Below are 24307 nucleotides of genomic sequence, written 5' to 3'. Positions count from 1 at the left end.
CTTGAAAAGTAGTTAAGTATATACTATGTATGACTATAAATAGAATAGCGGCAATAACTAAAAAAATTACAAAATGTAACTTTTTTCCCGTGTGGTCTTTAAATATATAAAAATAAATCCTCGTTTACCGACATTTGCCAACTTTTACTAAAGGTTTTAACATGCTGAATGCAGATCCAAATTTGCTAACGAATTTATGAATAATATTTTCGTGGTTGGTTTAAATATGAGTGTGTAATCTCATTAAATATTGGCTTTAAAAAAGCCAATATTTAATGAGATAAGTGGGGCGTAGGGATCAAATAGCTTTTAAAAAGTTTTAAAAATTATTTGGTCCCTACGCCCCCTTCAAGAGACAGCCCTGGAAACAAGCTTTTTAAAGGTAAAAATTTAAAACTCCAAGATAATTAGATTGCAAATACAAAGTTTAACAATACGGATGCTACAAATATGACAAATACAAAATTTAACAATACGGATGCTACAAATATGACAAAGACAAAGTTCAGCAATACGGATGCTACCAATATGACACAAGTTGTTTAAATTTGAGTAACAAAATTTTGCTAGGGTTCATTTTATAAATACTAGTTAACTATTAAAAATTGTTTGGTCTCGCACTTTTTTTTCTTTAAACCACAATTACCAAACTAAAATACTCAATAAATAATTTTATACCAAAAACATTATCAAAACAAGCTGGTTTTTCGATATCTTGTCTAGGGCTGCGGTTATGTAACTTGCTTTTATCAAGTAATACAAATACTCTAACTTTAACTCAACATTTTAAACATGCAACAAAACAACATTTATTTGATTTTGAATCAAAGCAATTATCCTATTAATAAAAACATTTGTTAATCTTAGTTATTGAACTTCCTATTAATCGAAGCATCATTTTTATTTATCTTGCATGGTAGTTAAAACAGTATGATATTATTTTATTTTATAATACTGACACTTTTAAAGTTGCAATATATATGTATACTTGACGCAATTTGTAGATGCAATATAAAACAGATTTGGTTGGTTTTGTATGAATATATATATAAATATATATATATATATTTTTTTTTGTTAATTCACCTCCTCAAGGCCAAGAAGGCCACTACAGATGAGGAGGCTACTTAATAGTAATTATAACCCTCTCTCAACTCTATAACTCCGAAACACAAACCTCGACGAACAAGGCCGCTGCGCGGAGAAACAAGTTGAGCGCGGTACTACCAGGGACGTGGTGGGTATCGAACTCGGAACCTCTCACTTATGAAGCGAGCGCTTTACCACTACACCACTACCGTATATATGAACGGACATGTGTGTGTGTGTGTGTGTGTGTGTGTGTGTGTGTGTGTGTGTGTGTGTGTGTGTGAGAGAGAGAGAGAGAGAGAGAGAGAGAGAGAGAGAGAGAAAGAATTTAAAAAAATGATAAGAAGAAGAAATAGTTAATTTATTCTTTATTTCCTGTAAACATTAAATTGATCGTTAAGACAGTTCTCCCTTAAAACTTTTTTAAGAAAAAAAAACTACGATCCTTGTTCATATCAGTGCAAACCTACAAATAAAGAATACAAATTTAACTAATATAATCTAATATAAAAATTTATTTTTAAAGGCTAACCAAAATTAATCTTGGGAGAAAAGAAAAAAATATATTGACTCAAAGTTTGTTTCTTCTCATCAGGCTTAGAAATCCGAACGTTATCATATAAACATAACGCATCCGTAGGACATCTGTAAGACGTCCAATTGATGTTATGTGTTTACTGCAAAACCAGTTTAAGGGGATGGCGAGGTCGTGCGCCGCACGAGGACGGCATGTACGCTAGGGCAGAAATTTTTTGATTTCTAATCTTGTAACTTTGTAATCGTAAATTAAAAAATAAAGAAATAATATGTAAATAAAAACGTCTCTTTTTATATTGCATTTAAGTTAAAGATTTCATTGCAAAGTATTATTTTTTAATTTGATTTGTTTTTATTTTCTATATAATTAACAAGCAAATAAATAAATATTTCAGTGGCGGCTGGAAAAATTCTGCACGAGGGGGGCAAGAAAGCTAAGGCCAGTACTGGTAAGCTGAGTTTATTTCATTTACCCCATTTTTATAGGATTTAAATTTCTGATAAATAAATTAGCATTTAGAAAATTTTTTTCTCAAAAGCTTTTTTGGAAAATAAAAATAAAAAATCTAAAAATAGCAGTTGGTACCCGATTTCCCGTTAAATAGCTTGTTCGAATAAAATCTGTCGCCATTTGGCTTCTTTTCTTTTGTCTCGAATTGACTGCCATGTCTTAACAAAATGCTTTCCGGTTTTCTTTTCAGCGGTCTCATTATCAGAAAGGTTGTATTCTCTCGTTTTATCTAAAAAGTCATTGGAATCGAGTTTTTGTATCGTGTTTACAATCTGCCAAACTGGCTCTTAGAGGTTATACAACATTTGCGGACAATAGGGCGTCGCCTTACTCTGTACCGGATCAAAAGTTTAATAAAGCAGATTCTATGCAGCAACAACAAGAAGATGAGGAGTTTGATGTAAAAAGAAATCTAATTGTAAATTATCTGCCGCAAACTTTTACTCAAGATGAAGTAAGCCAAATGTTTGCAAGAATTGGTCCAGTAAGTAATTGTAAATTAATTCGAAACTATACAACTGGGCAAAGTTTAGGATACGCCTTCATTGAGTACCCAACAGCTCAATTAGCAGAAGATGCTATTAACCAACTCGACGGTATGACTCTTCAAGATAAGAAACTTAAGGTAAGCTATGCTCGACCATCATCAACTGAAATTAAAAATTCAAATGTCTATGTAGCTGGGTTGCCTTCATGGGTAGATGAAGATCGTTTGCTGTCATTATTTGCACCATTTGGATCAATTATAACACATAAAATTTTGACCGATGCAGCAAGCAAAAGTCGTGGTGTGGGCTTTGTCAGATATTCATTAAAATCTGATGCGGAAAAAGCTATTGAAAGCATGGCCGGTAAAGTTTTGCCTGATTCAACGACAGCTCTTATAGTAAAGTTAGCAATTCCTCCTGCTTCAAAACAGTTAGCTGCTGCTGCAGCTGCAGCTCAACCACTGAATTCAATAGCAGGTGTCCCAAAACAAATTGTGCAATATAATCCAATGTCTTTAAGCAATCCAGTATATGTATATGGACTACAACCACATCATTCTGAACTCACCCTTTATGAGTTGTTTGCTCCTTTTGGAGGTATTTTAAATGTCAAGTTGATTCGTGATAATGCTAAGCCTGAAAAACCTTGTAAAGGTTATGGGTTTGTTAACTTTCGTAAACAAGATGAGGCTCTTGCTGCAATAGCAACTATGCATAATCATCCATATGATGGTAAAATATTACAAGTATCTTTTAAGCAAAACAAGCAGCTAGGACAAGCAACAGCTATGAATTTGCTTATGCATCAAGGAGTTGCCTCAACTCCAATACCACAAAACAATATTAGTGTTGGAATGAACTATGGATATGGTGCAGTTGGGCAAGGTGTTTATAGATAAAATGGCTATTAAGCAATTATATTTATAGTTTATAAAATTGCGAATGTAAGTAATCTAATAGAAGGTTGATCTCAACAAAACTTAAATAGCAGGTATGTGACATAGCATATAAATAATACCAACGTGACTTGTTATCTTTCCTCTGGGATTTTATTTTTTGTTTATATTTTATTTCTTACGTTACATTATGCTTATGTTATTATATTTTTTTGTGTTACATTATATTTTAATTAGTATTTTTATTTTAAAATATATGTTAAAACTTTATTACCATTTATTATATTTGTTTCATCTATACTATATGATTAGTATGATTTTTTTATGGGTTTTTTTCTTTAAAATTTCTCATATCATTCTTTATTTATTTTTTGTTTGCTTTTTTAACTTTGAATTAAAAAAAAAGTTTTATCACTGTTGTTTTTAAACAAGTTTAATTTTAAAAATCAAGTTTTTTATAAATTATGCTTAATATTATATTTCTTGTGGTGTGTTATTTAAAATATTGATATAGTTATGATTGTTATTATTATCCAGTGCTATCTTCAATAAAAATGCCTGTGTCTATTGTATTTAAGTTGTTTTACAAACTTAACAGTTAGCTCTTTATAAATAGTTTTTTTTTTTTTTTAATCTTTGTTGCTACAACTAACAATATACATCAAAGCATAAAGTAAATTGTAAGCACTTTAAGTTTTAATAGATAAATTTAAATAAACATATTTTTGCTCTAAATTTTATTATGAAAACAATATATAACAAAATAATTATTCACCTTTGTGTTTTAATTAGTTATTGAAAAAGAGTTTCATTTATGAGTTATGTCATCAAGTAAATGTAATGTTCAACTAAAGTACCTAATATTAATAATTAAAAGTTAAGTCGTGTCTAATTGATGTGCAATAAGTAAGTTAGCTTAATGTTTTTATGTTTATTTTTAAATAATTTTTTGTTTTAATATTATTATATTATTTAATGTAAGTTAGATAATTAAATGTAAACTCTGAAAGTCAAAATTTACTCAAATAATTTTATTAGCTGTGCAGTATTAAAAATAAATTAATTTTGTAAGTTTAAATTACAGAACAGCCCTGGCAATTTTGCTAATCACACTGTCAAAGTGGCAATTGTTTTGGTATTCAAATAAAATAAGAATTATTTCATTTTTAATGACTGATTTTTTCAAAGGTTTAATTAGTGAAATTAGCATCAAGATAAATAAACATTATATATATATATATATATATATATATATATATATATATATATATATATATATATTAGTTTCGTTGTTTAGAATTAGTTTTCTTTTGAGAATAAATCTTAAGCATTTAAATTTATTAAAAGAAATTGTTAATTCAAGTTGAATGTTTTTTTGTATCAAGATAGGTTGCTTTCTTCAAAAATGTTCTCTTCTTAATGTGCTGTATTAGAATAATTGGTCAATATTTATATAACATAAGAAGTAAGTTATTAGTTACAAATAAATTTTTTTTTGCAGGTTTGTTATCAGGATAGTTTTCAGATAATTTTTTTAGTCTAATTTAGGAGTTTTTTATTAGATATTATATAATATGTAAAGGTTTTCAAAAATCAGCTTTTTCTCCTAGTGAATTCTGTGTTGGTTTACAATGGTAATGGTACAAAATATGTGGATTTCATCTGTAATTTGTTAAAAGATCAGCTTAATAATAAATTTTTAGTGCAAAAGGTTTCATCTCAAGAACTTCAATCTAGAAATTGGATGTTTTCTACTAAGGTTCTTGTAATTCCAGGTGGTAGAGACTTACCCTATACAAGAGATATTACTATGTCAGCAATCGATAATATTCGTGAGTTTGTAGACATGGGTGGTTCCTATTTAGGTATTTGTGCTGGTGCATATTTTGCTTGCTCTCAAGTTGAGTTTGAAAAAGGAACTTCCCTTGAGGTCCTTGGGTACAGAAGTTTACAATTTTTTAAGGGCATTGCAAGAGGAAGTGTTTATAATGGATTTAAGTATGATTCCACGAGTGGTGCACGTATGGTTCGTTTGCAATTGCATCATGATTTTAAAGCAGTCAACCAAAATAGTTATGCTTATTTTGATGGTGGGTGTGAATTCGTACCTGAAGATAATTTTACCTTACACAAAACTGTTGCATTTTACAACGATTTTAATGACAAAAAAGCCATTGTACTTACAAAGTTTGGTAAAGGCAAAGTGCTTTTGTCAGGAGTTCATCCTGAAATGGATGTAAATTTTCTTAAAGATTCTGATTACACATCTTCTCAATGGATTGAATTAATGAAGTATTCTCATTTCCAAAAAGAATTGTTTTGTCTGTTTATAAATATCCTATTTGACAGGTGTAATGAATTTTAAGTGATATAAAATATATATCTTGAATATCCATTAGGATTAGATAATTAAAGAACCTTTCAACTATATTTGGCTTAGATTGAGTTTTAGAGTTTTAAAAGTTTATTTATTATACTGTATATTGCAGAATGCATAAAATTTATTTAAGTTTTTATTTATATTAGTTAGACTTAAATTTGTATTTGTTTTTTTTGTTTTTTTTTAATTTTTGTTTGAATTATTTACAATATTTATTACATTGTCATAATTTAGTTTCATATTAATTTTTTTTATTAGAATTTTTATTGGTTTTTAAAGTTTATTTGATTTATTTTATGTTGTAAATTTTTTTATAGCATATTTGTTTTTAAACTTAATAGGGATCTTATGTTATGAATAATAATTGACAGATATATTATGATTATTAATTACATTATAAATAATAGTTTGCGGTTTAAGAAATGTAAATAAATGCTAATTTATAGTATTTTTTTATTACAAATCCAAAATTGGTCATCTGAAGAATGACTCAAAAATGTTCTTATAATATGTCTCAGTATTTTTATTTACTATTATGGGGAGTGAGTGCACAAGTTAAAAAGTTTAATGAATAGATATATAAAACCCTGCCCAAGTATTAAGTTAAAATTATGAAATCCATCTGCCATTAAAAATGTTGAGTGAACCTTAAAGGTTTCATGGAAATTCGTCGTTTAAAAAAATCAATAGTTTGAGTGTTAGTGCAGTCAATTGATCTTCCCAAAAATGCAATGCATTATGGTACTTTTATGTACACGGAAGTAAACAACAACAACAAAAAGTCGAGTTAAATGTCAAATACTGACAGAACTGAGATAGTCCCATTAGAATTTGGTGTATTTTATTTCGCCCCTTATAAATTTTTAAGTTTATAAGAACTAAGTCGATTTCGCTCTTTTCTGTATATTCTTTGATATCTTGACATTGGTAAAATAAACTGTTTGATTTTTAGTTTTTGCTGTCTATTACTAGCTCCATACAAAAAGTTTGACTGGTACAAGCTTTTTGTAGACAAAAATCTGTCGCGGAGTAAGTTGTCCGATCGGACATTTTACTCCGGAGTAGAACGTCCTAGTTTGTCCTATCCGTTCGTCTAGGACAATTTACTCCGGAGCAAACTGTCCTACGTTGGAGTTAACTGTCCTACTTTTTTGCGGATTATTTACTTCGGACCACTCGAACGATGCGTTTTAGCGTTTGTTTAAACGATGGTTTGAGAACTCGCGCATTATTCTGCGGCATAAAGAAAGCTTTATATACGGGGCGACTGAATAAGTGCGAATTTCATAACTGCGAATCTGCATAAGTGCGACTGGCATAAGTGCGAGCTGGCACAAGCGCGAACTGGCATAAGTGCGAATCACTTGCAAAAACTGGCATAAGTGCGAACTAGCACAAGCGCGAACTGGCATAAGTGCGCCAAAAGAATTTGCAAACATTGGCATAAGTGCGAACTGGCATAAGTGCGAAACAATTGCAAAAACTGGCATAAGTGCGAACTGGCATAAGCGCGAACTGGCATAAGTGCGCCGGAAGAATTTGAAAACATTGGCAAAAATGCAAATTGGCATAAGTGGCGAATTGGCAAGTTCGCACTTATGCCAATTCGCACTTATGCCAGTTCGCACTTATGCCAGTTTTTGCAATTGATTCGCACATATGCTAGTTCGCACTTATGCCAATGTTTGCAAATTCTTTCGGCGCACTTATGCCAGTTCGCACTTATGCCAGTTTTTGCAATTGATTCGCACATATGCCAGTTCGCACTTATGCCAGTTCGCACTTATGCCAATGTTTGCAAATTCTTTCGGCGCACTTATGCCAGTTCGCGCTTGTGCCAGTTCGCACTTATGCCAGTCTTTGCAACTGCTTCGCACTTATGCAGATTCGCAGTTATGAAATTCGCACTTATTCAGCCTCCTCTTATATACTAAGCATAATATTATTATAATTAACATAATAATATTATGCGTCAGGTAACTCATACAAATAAACCTGAAGCTTGATAGTTCACAAGGTCATTTTTTACCGGTTTAAAAGTTTAAAAAAATTTTAACACTGACATGTTTAAATCTTTATATTTCGTTTAAGGTTTAAGTTAAAAACAGGAAAAAATAAAAATTATGTTTTTTATGTTATCTTGTTTTAAAAATTATTCTAGATTCAGAATCAAAGCCGTAACCACAAATTTAATATTAGGGGGCCCTAGGGTTCTTTTAAAGGAGGAAGGGAAATAAAAAATTTGTTAAAACTATTTTATGTATATGTTTTTCCCTTATAATTATAATCTAAAAAGTTTATAGCAACCATAGCAACGGCAATTTCCTGACTTTTAGTAAACTAAATTTTTTATTTAGTACCTAATTGTTTTTGCAACCTTTATATCAATTTATTTAGTACCTTATTAACTTTTGCCACATATATTACTAATATATATATTTTAAATGTGTTTTAAACAGAATTCTTTTTTTTTTGACATTGTACAAAACATAAAATTAAAAATGAAAACTTAAAATTTTCATGATGTACTACTCTTCTACAATTACTTGAGGGACTGTAGCAGAATCATAGTAAACTCATGATAATATTTTAAGTTTTGAACAATTATCTTAAATAAAAAATAGATTTTTTATTATTGCTTTCACTGCTTAGATCTGCCATTATGATAGAAAAATTTTTATGGAAAACTTTTTAAGTAAAAACGTTTTAAAACCTTGTAGTGCTTGTTCTTCTAAGGTGATAAGTAAGATGTTTACTATGACAAAAACAAATAATTTACTTTCTCTGCTCTTTGCTAAAAATAATCTTAACTCATAAACCCTTCTTTGCCATATTTTTTTATTGATTACCTTCCATTCTAAACCTGGAAAACATATATTCTCTTTTCATTGGGAGTACAACTAATGGGATAGACCACTTTAACTAAGTAAATATTAACATCGAGAAAGTCTTGTTCTTCTTTTTCATCATTTACTTATTCCATTTTATTTAAGAAACTAAAGAAAGTTTTTTTAAAAATCGCATCTGCCAAACTGGTTGACTTTGTCAACTAAATTATATATTTTGAAATTATATATTTTGAAAAAAACTTAATAATGTAGGTTATTTACGAAAAGTTTAAGTAAATACCAGCTAATAATATTAATGATACAAAAAGCAATGATAAAAATAAAACAAACAACTGAAACAATTACAAGAATGATAAGATAACTTTATAATTTAAAAAAAAATCAGTATTTATTTTTAAACAACAATAATAAGCTAAAGCAGTTGGAAACTGCTTTAGTTTGTCACTATTCTAAACCGTTCCATTAATGAAACACAACTGTATAAACAATGATGATATGTTTATTTGATTAGATAAGGTATACTTTGTGGGGTTTAAGAAATAATACAACATACGTATTAAAGTAGAGTAAATAAATGTAACTAAATAATGGTACAAAACAGCAAAAAGATATTCTAACTACAGTTAAATCATATTTTGCAAAGTTACCTGAAAATAAAACTAATCCTAACTTTATTGAGTTGAATTCAATTTTTCCTTAACTGTTGGTGAATGATTAACAAAGTAAACTTAAATTCATAGAAGTTTACTAAATTAAAACCATATTTCAACAGTAGGCAAACTAAAATAAAATAATGGCAAAGTTATAATCAATGAAATAATAGAATAAAAAAGAATCATTTTTTAAAATATAACTAATAATAAAAATAAATCAAAAACTACAAGTCTTTCAAACCTTATAACAAAAAACTTCTTCAAACTCCAATCATAAATAAAAAAATAATAATAATAATTCCGAATAAACAAATAAAGCTCCAGCATAAATAAAATTATAGACAAATAAGGACAGTTATAAGACAAAATAAATATAAAGAAGAAGAAGAGCAATAACGCTTTAAACTAACGTTACTCTTTAAGCTAGAACTACTTTTTAAGCTAATGCTACATTTTAAGTTAATACTACTCTCAATCTTTCTTACTATAATGAAATGTCTTCATAATTACTTTTATTTATGCTATTATTTATACTTTTTATATCCAGAAAATAATTGCAAGAATCACACACAAAATCATCAAAGCTGCTTTCCAAAATGTTGATCAAACAGTTCAAGTGATATAACTCATTGCATTTCAAACATTTAATCATTTTGCCTTCAGCAGGCATCCGACAAGAACAGAAAATTTCTATGACCTCAATACGGCTAACACAGCCCCATCCTACTTTTACACTAACAGTTGGGAACATGGGAAGAACCTGTTCTTGAAGGCTTTTTAATAAATGATCCCGCATTATACTTTGCTTAAACAAACAATGTTCTGGTTGTATCTGCTTAGTTAAAACTGTAGCAAAAGCAACAGCAAATAAGCCACAATCATTCCCTCCTTTCTGCTGTTGAACATCCATTATTTTAATGGCAATTTTTTTTTTAGGACATGTTAAAAGAGCAGCCACCTGTTTTTTTCCTTGATAACTCAATGAGTGCAACAAGCTGTCATAAACATGAACTTCATTTAATTTTCGTGTTCCTATATTGCTAATTGCAAACCAGTGCCCATATCCATCATGAAGTATCTGGATAAAAGGACTTCTCATAGTAACAAATGACATATTTAATCCTAAGATTGGATCTTGAAAACCAGAAATTAATGATTGTGCCTTTAAAATATTTTGTGAGGCAAAAATTATGTTATCTGTTAGCCACTTGTTCTCACTCCGAAGAATATTTTTTTCCACTAACGTCAACTCAAATAAACTATTTTTTATCCACAATACTTTGTTCTCTCCTTCTTTGGATGCAATTTTGAAGGATTCTATTTCAATTGAATTTATCTCAATGTTGTGATCATCATTGGATTCATTTGTTTCATAACATTTTTGCTTTGCTGGTTTACAATGCTCATCATAGTAGCATTTTGAGGGTTGCATTGACATTGTAATTGGAATAGATTTGATACTAGGTGTTAAAAATGCATGAGATGTTTTATTCTGGTTGTTGTTGTTGCTTGTAGAAGAGCTTATGGTTGAAACTGAATAAGTATTTGATGGAACATTAACAGAATTTGTATGTCTACTATCAATCGTACTACTTATCTTATTACAAGTAAGTTGATATTTTTGAAGAGAATCAGCCTCTGGTGTTAAGGTTTTGCTTCCACTAATATATGGTTTGATGTGGGAACCATTAACTTTTTTCTCCTTCAAAGTGGCTATCTCCTGTAAGAGATATGATCCTTTTCCTAAATTTTTCATGATACAGAAAGGTCCAAGCCATCTGAAATCTAATTTGCCTTCTTTCCTTTTTTTCTGCGTAAAATCCTTGATAAGGACTTTGGACCCGATGGCATAAACAAATGAATTTGCATGCTTCTTGTTATACTTTTCTTTCTGTTTTTCTTGAGCCGTTTCAATGTTTTGTTTAGCTTTTTCCAGCAGATTTGATCTAAAGTATAAACAATTATTGTAAAACTTCAAAGTATATTTATAATGAAAGAAAAAAGAACATTTTGCATATCAAAACTCTATTAAACATGCCGGAAATAAATAAAAAAAGAAAGAAAAAACCTTGAAAAAAATCAAATTGTTACAGTAATATTCTGCAATCATATTTTAACAAACCAGTAAATGCTTTATACCTTTCCTCAATTATTTTATTCATAAAATGTTGGTTGCTTTCAGTTCTTGTGTTAAAATCAATTAACAATGATTGAGGAGATTCTCCTGCAACTTCTAATTCTATAGGAAGTATGGGCTTCCTTCCGAACATTAACTCAAAGGGAGCGTATTTTGTAGACTCTTGCCTTGATGTATTGTATGCAAAAGTACAAGCATCCAAATGAGTATCCCATGTAATTTGGCGATCATTGCAAAATTTTACAAGCATTAACTGGATGGTTTGATTGAACCGCTCATCTAAACCATCAGCCTAAAATACAAGATGATTAAATCCAAGATTTTAAAACTAGACAGCTCTTATACACAAACTGAATTGAAATTTTTAAACCTGTGGATGATAGGCTGTGGTAAAATGGTGTTTCACATTTAACAAAGACATTAGTTCCTTGTTTATTTGGTTGTAAAACTCTGTGCCTTGGTCAGAAGTAACAACTTTTGGTATACCCATTTGCATGAACAACTGAAATTTTTAAAAAATTCTTATATCTTCAAAAAAATTATTTAAATGCAATCAGATAATAATATTTAAATTTACCTTATACAATTCTATTGCAACGCCACTTGTTAATTTTGATTTAAGGGTAAATGCTGCTACCCACTATATTTATTTCTATCAGATGTTTCAGGAAGTGGTCCTACTAAATCAATTCCAATATGAAACCATGGTGACTGTACTTTAATAGGATGTGTGCTGACACTGTTCACAGCTACCTATGTTATGTGTAACTTGCAAATTACAAATTCTAGCATATGGTATATATTAATATTCTCATGTCACAGGACTTAAATTTAGAATTATTTAAGAACATACTTTAAAAAAATTTCACATAATACAATATATAATATATGTATATATTATACATTATCGCATTATAAAAAAATAGATACACATTGTTTACAGATTTGATAGCAATACTAAAATATGTATCAGGTAGTAATTATACTTATATTCTATAAAAGTGTTATTATTTGTTAAATAGATTAACATTTTTAACAACTTGAAGTTTTGAGAACTTGTTTCAAATCTTCTGTCATTCAATTATTAAAATTTTCTTTATATTTTAAAACGTAACATGGTATTATATATATATATATATATATATATATATATATATATATATATATATATATATATATATATATATATATATATATATATATATATATATATATATATATATATATATATATATAAATGCCATATTAATATTGATAACAATGATGCAATATACATACAGCATAATCTACATCTTTGAAAATTCCTGGCCAGTAAAAACGTTCTGACACCTTGTAAAAAGTTCGTGTTCTACCAAGTTGACCAGCAGTAGGTTCGCTATGACAAAAATTAACAATTTGTTTTCTTTGCTCTTTGCTAAAAATCACTTCCAACCATATGTCATTCTTTGTCTTGTGATGCAGTTTATCATCCTCCATCCTAAAACTGTAAAGTATAAATAATTATTTATGTATTATTGGAACTGCTTCCAATAATACATAAATAAACTTTTTGTGCTATAATTTTTTTGAATATCCTTGAAAGCATCATTAAATGGGAGCAAAGTATTTACTTTGTGTAAAAAGAATCTACTGTTTAGTTTGAAAGTACTGTGTGTATATTAGGTATATACTTGTGTGAAACCTAGTATACCTAGGTATATCTAATACCAATATTCAGTGGACATACTTTCTTGATTGCTAGTATACTAGGGACATACATACTCTAATACATAATAAAACATGTAATGTAAAATGGCAGCAATAATGCCATCATATATTACAAAATGTTATATGTACACTGCAAAATAGATCACTAACATATATTATATACTTTTAGTGATCTGTAACACTAACACTGTATATAGTATAATAAAAAATATAGTTGATATGTCAAATAGAATATATGATAATTATATATTCTATTTGACAAATAGAATATAAAATTATCATGGTTGACTCGTATTTTATGTACGTAAACAAAAAAGTAAAAAAAGCGAAACTTTTTCATTGCGTAATAAAAAGTAATTAAGACGTTCTTTTGTTTTTGGAATATTTTTAAACAAAAGAGTTTGCATAGTTTTTAACTTAGAAGTACTCAAAGAAATGGATTTTAAACATATTTTAACAATTGTTGCATAATTATGCATTAATTGTGCCTTTTCTTTTAAATTTAAAATTTAAATTTAAAAAGCGCAAAGTTGCGCTTTTAACTTTATTAGTTTAAGTACATAAAATACGATTTAACCAATTATCATATATTCTATTTGTCATATAGATTATATTTGTAATCTACTTTACAGTGTCACAAATGTTAGAAATAATTTGTCATAATGACTATATTTGTAACTTTCTTAACAGTGTATAAAAGTATATATCATATTGTAACTATGTTACTAGTAACAGATACAAAAATATATAATCTATGTATAATGTTTATAATCTATACCTGCTTGCTCTTCGTCGAATAGCCCGCTTTTCATTCGGTGTGCAGTCATAGCGATAAACAGATGTAGATATATAGTTACTAACATCAGCAAGCATTCTTTCTTTAGCATTATTCTGTTCATCCATTTTTAAAATTAATTTTTAAAATGATGGTACAAAATCAGCCGCAGTTCATAAGATTCTCTAGGTTTTTAGGTCTATTCTCTAGGTCGGACAACTTACTCCAAACTAGGACATTCTACTCCGGAGTAAAATGTCCGATCGGACAGTTTACTTCAGCGGACAGTTTTCTCCGTGACAGATCTCTTTTTAAATAAGAGCACTTTACTTCAATTATTTTGTAGCTGTGTTAGTTACCCAGCAAGCAAACAACGTCGTATCAACGTTTAGCAAAGGTTGAAATTTTTATATATATTAAATATATATTTATATCTCTATATAAAGTTATTTATAAGTATATAAAAAATTTATATAATATTATTTATATTTTTATAAAAAAGTTATATATATATATATATAACTATATATATATATAAATAGAAAAAATAAGTCAACCTAAATTTTTTCAAATGTTTTCTTTTTTTATAAAAGTAATTTCTTTAAATTATTTATTTATTGTATTATTACACTGTTAAAAATTCTTTATGCAAAATTAATAATTTGATTAAAAGTGTTTCAATCATAGCATATATTTTGTGTTAAGTTACTTAAGTTCATTTTTTTACTTGTATCTTTCTCGGCGCCAATTATTTTGCGTTCCATCTATTTAAAGTTTAAATTTTAAACATTATTTTCGGTACGAGTTGCGAGCGCGTTGTTTTTTAATTTGTAGAAGAAATTTAAAGTTGTATTTGTGATTCAAATTCAGTTTTTGTCAAGTTTTCAAATTTTGCGGTAATAAAAAGCAGGTAAGTATAAATAATGAAATTGTCTATGAATTATTAGCTTGCGAGTAATTTTTTATTTTAAAATTTTAGACAAATAGAAACTGTCAGCAGCAATCAATGGAGAGTACTCATAATAAAGAAAAAAATGTTTTTAAAACTCGTAATAATAAGAAACTATCTGGTGCTCAATACAGAAAACGTAAAGCAGAAAAAGTTGATAATTTGAAGAAAAATTATAAAAAACTTGAAAATTATTTTACATCGGAAAATAGTGATTGTAATAAAATAAAGGAAGGAGAAAATGTTGCGCATGTACTTAGTAATACATCAACCAGCGATGAAGAAGACGGAATAGTATCAGTTAGAAATGTTCACTACGATGAAAAAGATATCGGTAACGAAAATCTTTTTTTTCGCACATTGAACATTGAGCAAGCAAGACGTTTTTATAAAGCCAAAAAGTTATTTCGTATTAGATATTATTTTATTATAAAATATATAATATTATTATTTTATTATTATATATATATACTCGATATATTTATTATGGCAGTTACAATCGATCAAATAGAGAAAATGATGAAAAAAATGTTTAAGGAGTTTAAAAAAGAAACTGAAAGCATGATAAAACAACAAGAAAAGAATGTGTTAAACATTATAAGTAGTAGCACAAAAATATTATACGAGCGATTAGATAATGTTGAATCAAATATTAAAGAAAATTGTAAACAGATCAAAACAATAAAAAAAGAGGTTGAAGATATTAAAGTGAGTCTAAGTTTTCACGAACACTTAATAGATGAAAAAATTAGGTCTGTCGTTAATTCACAAGAGAAGTGTATAACAACAAGCGCAATTCAAAGTAACGAATCAGCATTTATTAAAATTAGAGGCAAACTAAGAGAAATGGAAGATCGATCTCGGCGGAACAATCTGAGAATTGACGGAGTTAAAGAAAACGATGGGGAAAGCTGGGAAGACAGCGAAATGAAGGTAAATAAAATTTTTGAAAATTATTTAGGTCTAAAAGGCATTAAAATAGAAAGGGCACACAGAACTGGCCAAAAAAACTCAGTTAAACCAAGAACAATAATAATAAAACTTCTGGACTTTAAGGATAAAATCGATATTCTTAAAAAGACCACTAATCTTAAAGGTAAAAATATCTATATCAATGAAGATTTTTGCGCTGAGACAGTGCAAATTAGGAAGAATTTACGGGAACAGATGAAAATCGAACGAGCGGCAGGAAAGTTTGCAACCATCTCGTATGATAAGCTGATCATACGCGATTGGGCTTCAAGGAAAAGTAATAATTCAATATCCTAGTATTTTAATTTTTTAATATCTTATTTTCGTGATTACGAAATTATTTTATTATTTTTTCTTTTCAAAATGGATGACAACTTTTTATTTAACTTTAATAAGGAAAATAGCAGCTTTGATGACTATTTCAATGAAAAAAACATTGTAAGTGAATACTATTCAGTCCGTGAATCTACTCAATTTTTTAGTAAAAAAATAAATAATTTTTCAATTTTAAATCTAAACATTCGAAGTATTAATAAAAACTTTGATAATCTAAAACTATTATTGCATGATCTAAACCACGATTTTAAAATAATTAGTCTCACGGAAACGTGGTTAAAAAGCAATGAAAAAAATTGCAATTATGAATTAAATAACTACGTATCAATTCACCAACCTCGTAAAACCCACGTTGGTGGCGGTGTAAGTATCTTTATTCACAAATCTATTAACTTTATATTGCGTAATGACGTCAATGTTAATGATACAGATTATGAGTCGTTGTGCATCGAAATAACAAATAAAGCAACCAAAAATATTATCATTAATTCTATTTATAGAAAGCCAGGTGGGAATTTTAAAATATTTAAATCTTATTTAAAAAATTTTTTAAGCAACACCAACGTAACAAAGAAACACGTTTACTTAACTGGTGACTACAATATAAACTTGTTAAATCATTCTTCAAATGTAAATGTTCAATACTTTTTAAATACCTTAATTCAACATGATATAATTCCAACAATAAGCAAATCAACCAGAATAACTAACACTTCATCAACATTACTTGATAATATATTTACTAATAATATTCATAATTGCCTCCTAGAATCTGGTATAATCAAAACTGACATAACAGATCATTTCCCAATATTCTTAATTACAAATAATATAACTGATAATCATTCTGCTTTAAAATCTACAATCCAAATGCGACAGATCAATGAAAACTCCCTGTTGCACTTTCGAAATCTCTTATCAGAAAAAATTGATTGGGACCTTATATTACAATCACAAGAGGCAAATAAGGCGTATGATCTTTTTTTGGCGCAGTTTTGTAAATATTACGATTTGGCATTTCCACTAAAAAAAATAGTTTTAAATTCAAAATCACTTTTAAGCCCTTGGATGACCAAAGGTTTACTTAAATCATCTAAGAGAAAACAAAAACTTTATGAAAAATATCTAAAACATAAATCATTCACAAATGAAATAAATTACAAAAATTATAAAAGTTTATTTGAAAAAACAAAGAAACACTCTAAAAGAATTTATTATGCTAAGATGCTAAAAAAAACACAAGGAAACACTCAAAAAACTTGGAATGTGATTAACCAGATAATTGGTAAAAAAAGATGTTCTAACAATAATTTGCCACAAAAACTCATAATTGATGGGGAAATGATCAGTAATAAAGAAACCATCGTTGAAAAGCTCAACGACTATTTCCTTGAAGTTGGCCCAAATTTAGCAAGTAAAATCCCAAAAAACACCACAAATTTTAAATCCTATATAAAACCAACCAATATATCTATGAAAGAAGTTAGTTTAAATATAACTGAGGTGCGTAATGCGTACAATAGTCTGAAAAATAATAAATCCGCTGGGATTGATCAAATTAGCGTGAACGTAGTTAAAGCAATCTTCGATATCATAGAACCATCTTTGTTTCATATTTTTAACCTTTCAATACAATCCGGTATTGTACCGGAGAAATTAAAAATTGCTAAAATATCACCTATTTTTAAAACTGGCGATAACACAATTATGTCAAATTATAGACCTATTTCTGTCTTACCATGCTTTTCAAAATTGTTAGAACGTATTATGTATAATAGGCTTAATAAATATTTAACCAAAAACAAAATACTGTATAATAAACAATTTGGATTCAAAAAAAATCATTCAACGGATCATGCAGTAATCGATTTAATAAATTATATATCCGATGGGTTCAATAATGATTGTTATACACTAGGAGTTTTTATTGATCTGTCAAAAGCATTTGACACAGTTGACCATGACATACTTATAGAAAAACTAGAACTCTATGGAGTATTAAACAATAACCTACTCTGGTTTAAAAATTACCTGTCAAACAGGAAACAATACATAGTGTATAAAGAAAATGAAACAGGAAACAAAGTTATAACTTGTGGTGTTCCCCAGGGATCCATCCTAGGACCACTATTATTTTTGTTGTACATTAACGATTTATATTTAGCTTCAAAGACTTTAAATCTTATTTTGTTTGCTGACGACTCTAATCTTTTTTACTCAAATAAAAATATAAAAGATCTTTTTAAAATATTTAATGAAGAACTAATAAAAGTTAATGATTGGATTATTTGTAATAAACTTTCATTAAATGTACTGAAAACTAAATTTTTGTTGTTTCATAAACCTAGTAAGAGTGATCACCTCCCTCTAAAATTACCCAATCTCTTTATGAATAATTCGGTTATTAAAAGAGAATCAAATGTAAACTTCCTGGGAATAATATTAGATGAAAATATATCATGGAAATCTCATATTAAATCTATTGAAAATAAAATTTCCAAAAATATTTCTGTTCTATATAGAGTTAAACCATTTCTTAATATCAAGTCTTTAAAAATTATATATTTTTCATTTATACATAGTTATCTATCCTATTGCAATATTGCATGGGGAAGTAGCAACTATGGAAAGCTTAAAAAAATTTATAGTAAACAAAAAATTGCATGCAAAATTATTTTTGGCATTAAGAGAACTGCTCATGGAGAGCCTTTCTTAATGGAACTTAATGCACTCAATGTCTATAAACTTAACATATATCAAGTAATGCTGTTCATGTTTAAATCTAAACATGGTTTGTCGCCTAATATATTTCACTCTTACTTTACTAAAATTTCTCATAAGTACCCCACAAATTTTTCAAATGATAATTTTGTAGTTCCAAGATTCTATTTCAAACTCAGTTCATTCCAAATTCAATATCGTGGAGCATTTCTATGGAATGAATTTTTTCAAAAAATTAATAAAAATAACATTCTTCAAAACATATCTTTTGAACAATTCAAAATAGTATGTAAACGTTTCTTAATAGGAAAAAATTTCGATCTAAAATATTTATTTTAAAATTTGAAATATTTATTTTAAAATTTGATTATAAAATAATAAAAAAATTTGATTATAAAATAATAAAAAAATATATAAACTGAATAGGTTTTCATCTACTTTTTTTGTTTGTTTTTTTTTGTGAAAAAGTCATAACTTATTTTTTTTTTTTTGTGTGGATCTTCTGACTTTTATTTTTCATTTAAATATGTTGTTATTGAAAACTTATGCTATTTTAATATCTTATTATAAGTTTTATAATATCTTTGTAGAAATATATATATATATATATATATATATATATATATATATATATATATATATATATATATATATATATATATATATGTGTGTATGTATATGTATATATATATATATATATATATATATATATATATACTTTTATGTTTAAAGTTTTTAAATTGTAATATTAACTGACGGCTTCAATGTTAACGGGGCTCGGTGATAAGACAGTCTGTCTTCTTCTTGCTCCGGCCATTTATTATATATGTAAACGATTTTTCTCATTGTAAATAGTATTATACGGCAAAATAAAATTAAAAAAAAAAAAAAAAAAAAAAAAAAAAAAAAATGATGATGATGGCCAAGATGGTGATGTAAATGATCGCACCAAAAAAACAGTAATCGATTACTCAGACTGTGGTTTGTGGCCATCACAATATTCAGTTTGTTCATCGCAACATTCAATTTGTTGATTATGTAATTAATATAGGTGAAATACAAGTGAATTTGGACACATATCCACGCGATAATAGAAAACGACATTTTTCAAATGCTTATTACAACCGAAAACTTTCAAATGGTGAAGTTTCTAAAGATGCGGTATTTTGTTTTTGCTGCAAACTTTTTGATTTCAACATGAATTTAAAGTTAAACGGAAATGGATTCAATAAATGAATACAATAGTAAAATAATAAATCCGCTGGCATTGATCAAATTAGCGTGAACGTAGTTAAAGCAATCTTCGATATCATAGAACCATCTTTGTTTCATATTTTTAACCTTTCAATACAATCCGGTATGGTACCGGAGAAATTAAAAATTGCTAAAATATTACCTATTTTTAAAACTGGCGATAACGCAATTATGTCAAATTATAGACCTATTTCTGTCTTACCATGCTTTTCAAAATTGTTAGAACGTATTATGTATGATAGGCTTAATAAATATTTAACCAAAAACAAAATACTGTATAATAAACAATTTGGATTTTAAAAAAAACATTCAACGGATCATGCAGTAATCGATTTAATAAATTATATATCCGATGGGTTCAATAATGATTGTAATACACTAGGAGTTTTTACTGATCTGTCAAAAGCATTTGACACAGTTGACCATGACATACTTATAGAAAAACTAGAACTCTATGGAGTATTAAACAATAACCTACTCTGGTTTAAAAATTACCTGTCAAACAGGAAACAATACATAGTGTATAAAGAAAATGAAACAGGAAACAAAGTTATAACTTGTGGTGTTCCCCAGGGATCCATCCTAGGACCACTATTATTCTTGTTGTACATTAACGATTTATATTTAGCTTCAAAGACTTTAAATCTCATTTTGTTTGCTGACTATTTTAATACCTTATTATAAGTTTTATAATATCTTTGTAGAAATATATATATATATATATATATATATATATATATATATATATATATATATATATATATATATATATATATATATATATAAAACTTTAAACATAAAAGTATATATATATATATATATATATATATATATATATATAAATATTTAAAAATAAATGTATATATATATATATATATATATATATATGTATATATATATATATATATATATATACTTTTATGTTTAAAGTTTTTAAATTGTAATATTAACTGACGGCTTCAATGTTAACGGGGCTCGGTGATAAGACAGTATGTCTTCTTCTTCCGGCCATTTATTATATATGTAAACGATTTTTCTCATTGTAAATAGTATTATACGGCAAAATAAAAAAAAATAAAAATAAAAAAATGGAAGATTTTAACAGAAGCATTAAAAATTCACGAAAATAGTAAGTCACACAGAAATGCTTATCAACTATGGATTGAGCCAGAAATACGAATGAAAGCTGATGAAACTATTGATAAACAAGAACAAAAACTAATCGAAAAGGAGAGTTTAAGGTGGCGAAGTGTTCTTGAACGATTGATGAACATTACTTTATACTTGGCAACAAATAGTATGGCCTTCAGAGGTTCTTCTGATAAATTGTATGCAGTTAATAACGGCAAATTTTTAGGGTTGGTACAATTATTCGCTAAATTTGATCCTATCATGTTAAACCACGTCACGCTAGCTCTTAAAGGAGTTATTTCTGATCATTACTGTGGAAAAACCATTCAAAATGAAATGATAGATATAATGGCATCAAAATTAACCAACATAATTATATCCAAAGCTCTAAAAAGTACATATTATTCTATTATTGCTGACTGCACTCCTGACGTATCTCACAAAGAACAGCTCTCGCTTACGATTAGAATTGTAAATATATCAGAATATCCTATAAAAATAAATGAACACTTTCTTGGGTTTTTCAATGTTAGCGACACGACAGGTCTTGGTTTAACAGAAATCATAATTGGAGCTTTAAAAGATTTTGGACTGAATATAAGCTTTTGTCGAGGGCAAGGTTACGATAACGGTGCAAATATGAAAAGTAAAAAAATACTCTACAAAAGCGAATATTAGATTTGAATCCTTTGGCTTTTTACCTTCCATGTGGAAGTCATTCTCTCAATTTGGTTATTTGTGACGCAGCGCAGTCTTCACTAAATTCCATTAACGTTTTTGGCATAATACAAAGATTATTCACATTATTTTCTGCATCAACTTCACGCTGGAATATTTTACTTAGTCATACAACAAACTTCACTCTTAAACGATTATGCGACACTCGTTGGGAAGCCAAAATTGAGAGCCTCAAAGCCATCCGATACCAAATAAGCACCGTACATGATGCTTTAATTACTATAAACTGAAACCAAAACTCCCGATATTGCACACGAAGCGCAAACATTAGCAGAACAATTAAAAGACTATAGTTTTTTAGTTTCTTTAATTGCATGGTACGATGTACTATTCCAAATAAACGTTGTTAATAAAGCAATTCAAGCCAAGACATGGATCTAGTACAGTGCGCTAAAATGTTGAAAAAATGCATCACATTTTTGGAAAATTACAGAACGTTTTGCTTTAAACAAGCAACGGTTGATGCCAAAGAGTTAGCTGAAGATTTAAACATCGATCCAATATTTAAGCCGCTTAAAAGTGTGCGACGAGTGAAACGCCATTATGATGAAAATGCTGCTGACGAACCAATTCAAAATCCCGAGAAGAAACTTGAAGTGCATTTTTTAACCCTTTATTAGATACATGCCTGTCGTCAATAAATGAAAGATTTGAACAACTTAATGAATATGTAAATATATGGAGTTTTTTATTTAATTTGGATAATTTGCCCATCAAGAATGAACTTTTAAAATTGTGTAAACAATTACAAGAAAAATTAACTGTAAATACAAAATCAGAAATTGATGGTGCTTTGCTATGCGACGAACTAATAAGTGTGCTGTTTTTTATTAAAGATAAATTAAGCAATGTTGAAAACGAAATAAATACAAAAGAGATGACACCACTTTTTGTACTGAATTTTATTAAAAAACATTGTCTACAAGAGTTATATTCAAATACATGGATTGTTCTGCGCATTCTTCTTACAATACCTGTTACTGATGCTAGTGGAGAACGTAGTTTTTCTAAATTGAAGTTAATCAAAACATATTTAAAAATACCATGTTGCAAGATCGACTTAATTCTCTATCTATGTTATCAATCGAGCAAGAAATAAGTGAAAATTTAGATTTTTCTAGTTTGATAAGAGATTTCGCGGACAAAAAAGCTAGAAAAGTTACATTTTAAAATTTAATAACTCTTGTTTATATAGTTAAAGGATTTATTATATGTTTAATAAAAACATTTGTTATTTTAAAAGCAGCGTTGCGTTGTCTATTTATTTAGTCACTCATTTCTATAAACTCATATCATGAAAAGTCTAAGTTTATAATTTAATAAAAAATTAATTAAATAAGAAACTTGATGCACAATATGGATCTCTTTGCATTAAACTATATATTCCCTTTAGCACTCTTGTTCATCATTTTAGAGCATTGCACAGTGGGCCAGAATGCACTTTTACTGGACAAAATTCATAACTAATTTAATATTAGAGCTATATTCACTAAAATTAGTATGAGTACTAATATGATGTCTGCGCTTTTTATGAAGGTAATATTTCTTTATTTCGTTGCTATGGATACCTTTATTTTGCTTAGCAACAACCTACTTTTGTTATCTGCACATATTTTATAAGTGCTATATTCACTAAATTTGGCATGAGTACCAATATGAGATCACACTTCTTACAAAAGTGATAATTTTTTAAATTTCGTTGTTATGGATACTTATATTGCTTAGTTACCGGATACTTTCCTTAGTTACAAAGTGGTAAATTGATATTTGAATATCTTATCGGATTTTTGACCCACCTATATTGAATAACAATTGAGTATTTAGGTAAATAATGTTTTAGGAATAATAAAAGCAAAAAATAGTGCAAGAAAACATTTTCAATTTTAAATTACATCAAAAAAATGTAAAACAATAATATCGTTTGAAGATTGTTTAAGTAATTGTAAAACATCTGAAGGAAATGCTTTATGATTTGTTTGGTGTGATGTTGATTTACGCAATGATGAAATAACAGGATCACTGGAAACTAGGAATCTATTGATAAGATCAGTATTTGTTGCTTTTCTGGATGTTTTTCGGCTGAAATTTTCGCGATAAGATTTAAAGTCTTTATTTCTAGCCTCTTGAGCTTCCTCTGACATAAGTCCGATGGGTAATGTAAGGCTTTTAATTATGTCATGTCCA

General features: G+C 28.1%; 4 protein-coding genes across 4 annotated transcripts; all 4 read left to right on the top strand.

Moving 5' to 3' along the window:
- Positions 1-2258: 2258 nt before the first annotated feature.
- Positions 2259-6344, top strand: LOC101236809 (ELAV-like protein 2). The gene is made up of 3 exons (XM_065800870.1): positions 2259-4427; positions 4907-4986; positions 5132-6344. Exon 1 carries the CDS (start codon positions 2505-2507, stop codon positions 3522-3524), a length of 1020 nt encoding a protein of 339 aa, XP_065656942.1. The 5' UTR covers positions 2259-2504; the 3' UTR covers positions 3525-4427; positions 4907-4986; positions 5132-6344.
- On the top strand, positions 5266-5886 carry LOC136071711 (uncharacterized). Its single transcript, XM_065801934.1, has one exon. It carries the CDS (start codon positions 5266-5268, stop codon positions 5884-5886), a length of 621 nt encoding a protein of 206 aa, XP_065658006.1.
- An 8402-nt stretch (positions 6345-14746) lies between the features above and the next one.
- LOC136082824 (uncharacterized) lies at positions 14747-16423 on the top strand. Its single transcript, XM_065802233.1, has 2 exons — positions 14747-14932; positions 15002-16423. The coding sequence occupies exon 2, from the start codon at positions 15029-15031 to the stop codon at positions 16238-16240; it is 1212 nt and encodes a 403-aa protein (XP_065658305.1). The 5' UTR covers positions 14747-14932; positions 15002-15028; the 3' UTR covers positions 16241-16423.
- Positions 16424-22494: 6071 nt separating this feature from the next.
- Positions 22495-24010, top strand: LOC136082527 (uncharacterized). The gene is made up of 3 exons (XM_065801933.1): positions 22495-22719; positions 22842-23121; positions 23964-24010. Exons 1-3 carry the CDS (start codon positions 22495-22497, stop codon positions 24008-24010), a joined length of 552 nt encoding a protein of 183 aa, XP_065658005.1.
- The last annotated feature ends 297 nt before the right edge of the window (positions 24011-24307 follow it).

Source organism: Hydra vulgaris, chromosome 07 (assembly GCF_038396675.1).
Source record: "Hydra vulgaris chromosome 07, alternate assembly HydraT2T_AEP".
NCBI classification, from domain to species: domain Eukaryota; kingdom Metazoa; phylum Cnidaria; class Hydrozoa; order Anthoathecata; family Hydridae; genus Hydra; species Hydra vulgaris.
Note: the sequence above shows the minus strand (reverse complement) of the source record. Positions and strands in the feature narration are given on the sequence as shown.

What these genes read in the sequence shown, in the direction of transcription:
- LOC136082527 (XM_065801933.1), top strand. Translation starts at nt 22,495, where the DNA reads ATGGATCTAGTACAGTGCGCTAAAATGTTGAAAAAATGCATCACATTT. An exon ending in ATCCCGAGAAGAAACTTGAA is followed by an intron (nt 22,720 to 22,841) that starts GTGCATTTTTTA and finishes TTGCCCATCAAG; the next exon opens with AATGAACTTTTAAAATTGTG. An exon ending in TACTGATGCTAGTGGAGAAC is followed by an intron (nt 23,122 to 23,963) that starts GTAGTTTTTCTA and finishes ATAATGTTTTAG; the next exon opens with GAATAATAAAAGCAAAAAAT.
- LOC136082824 (XM_065802233.1), top strand. Translation starts at nt 15,029, where the DNA reads ATGGAGAGTACTCATAATAAAGAAAAAAATGTTTTTAAAACTCGTAAT.
- LOC101236809 (XM_065800870.1), top strand. Translation starts at nt 2,505, where the DNA reads ATGCAGCAACAACAAGAAGATGAGGAGTTTGATGTAAAAAGAAATCTA.
- LOC136071711 (XM_065801934.1), top strand. Translation starts at nt 5,266, where the DNA reads ATGTTTTCTACTAAGGTTCTTGTAATTCCAGGTGGTAGAGACTTACCC.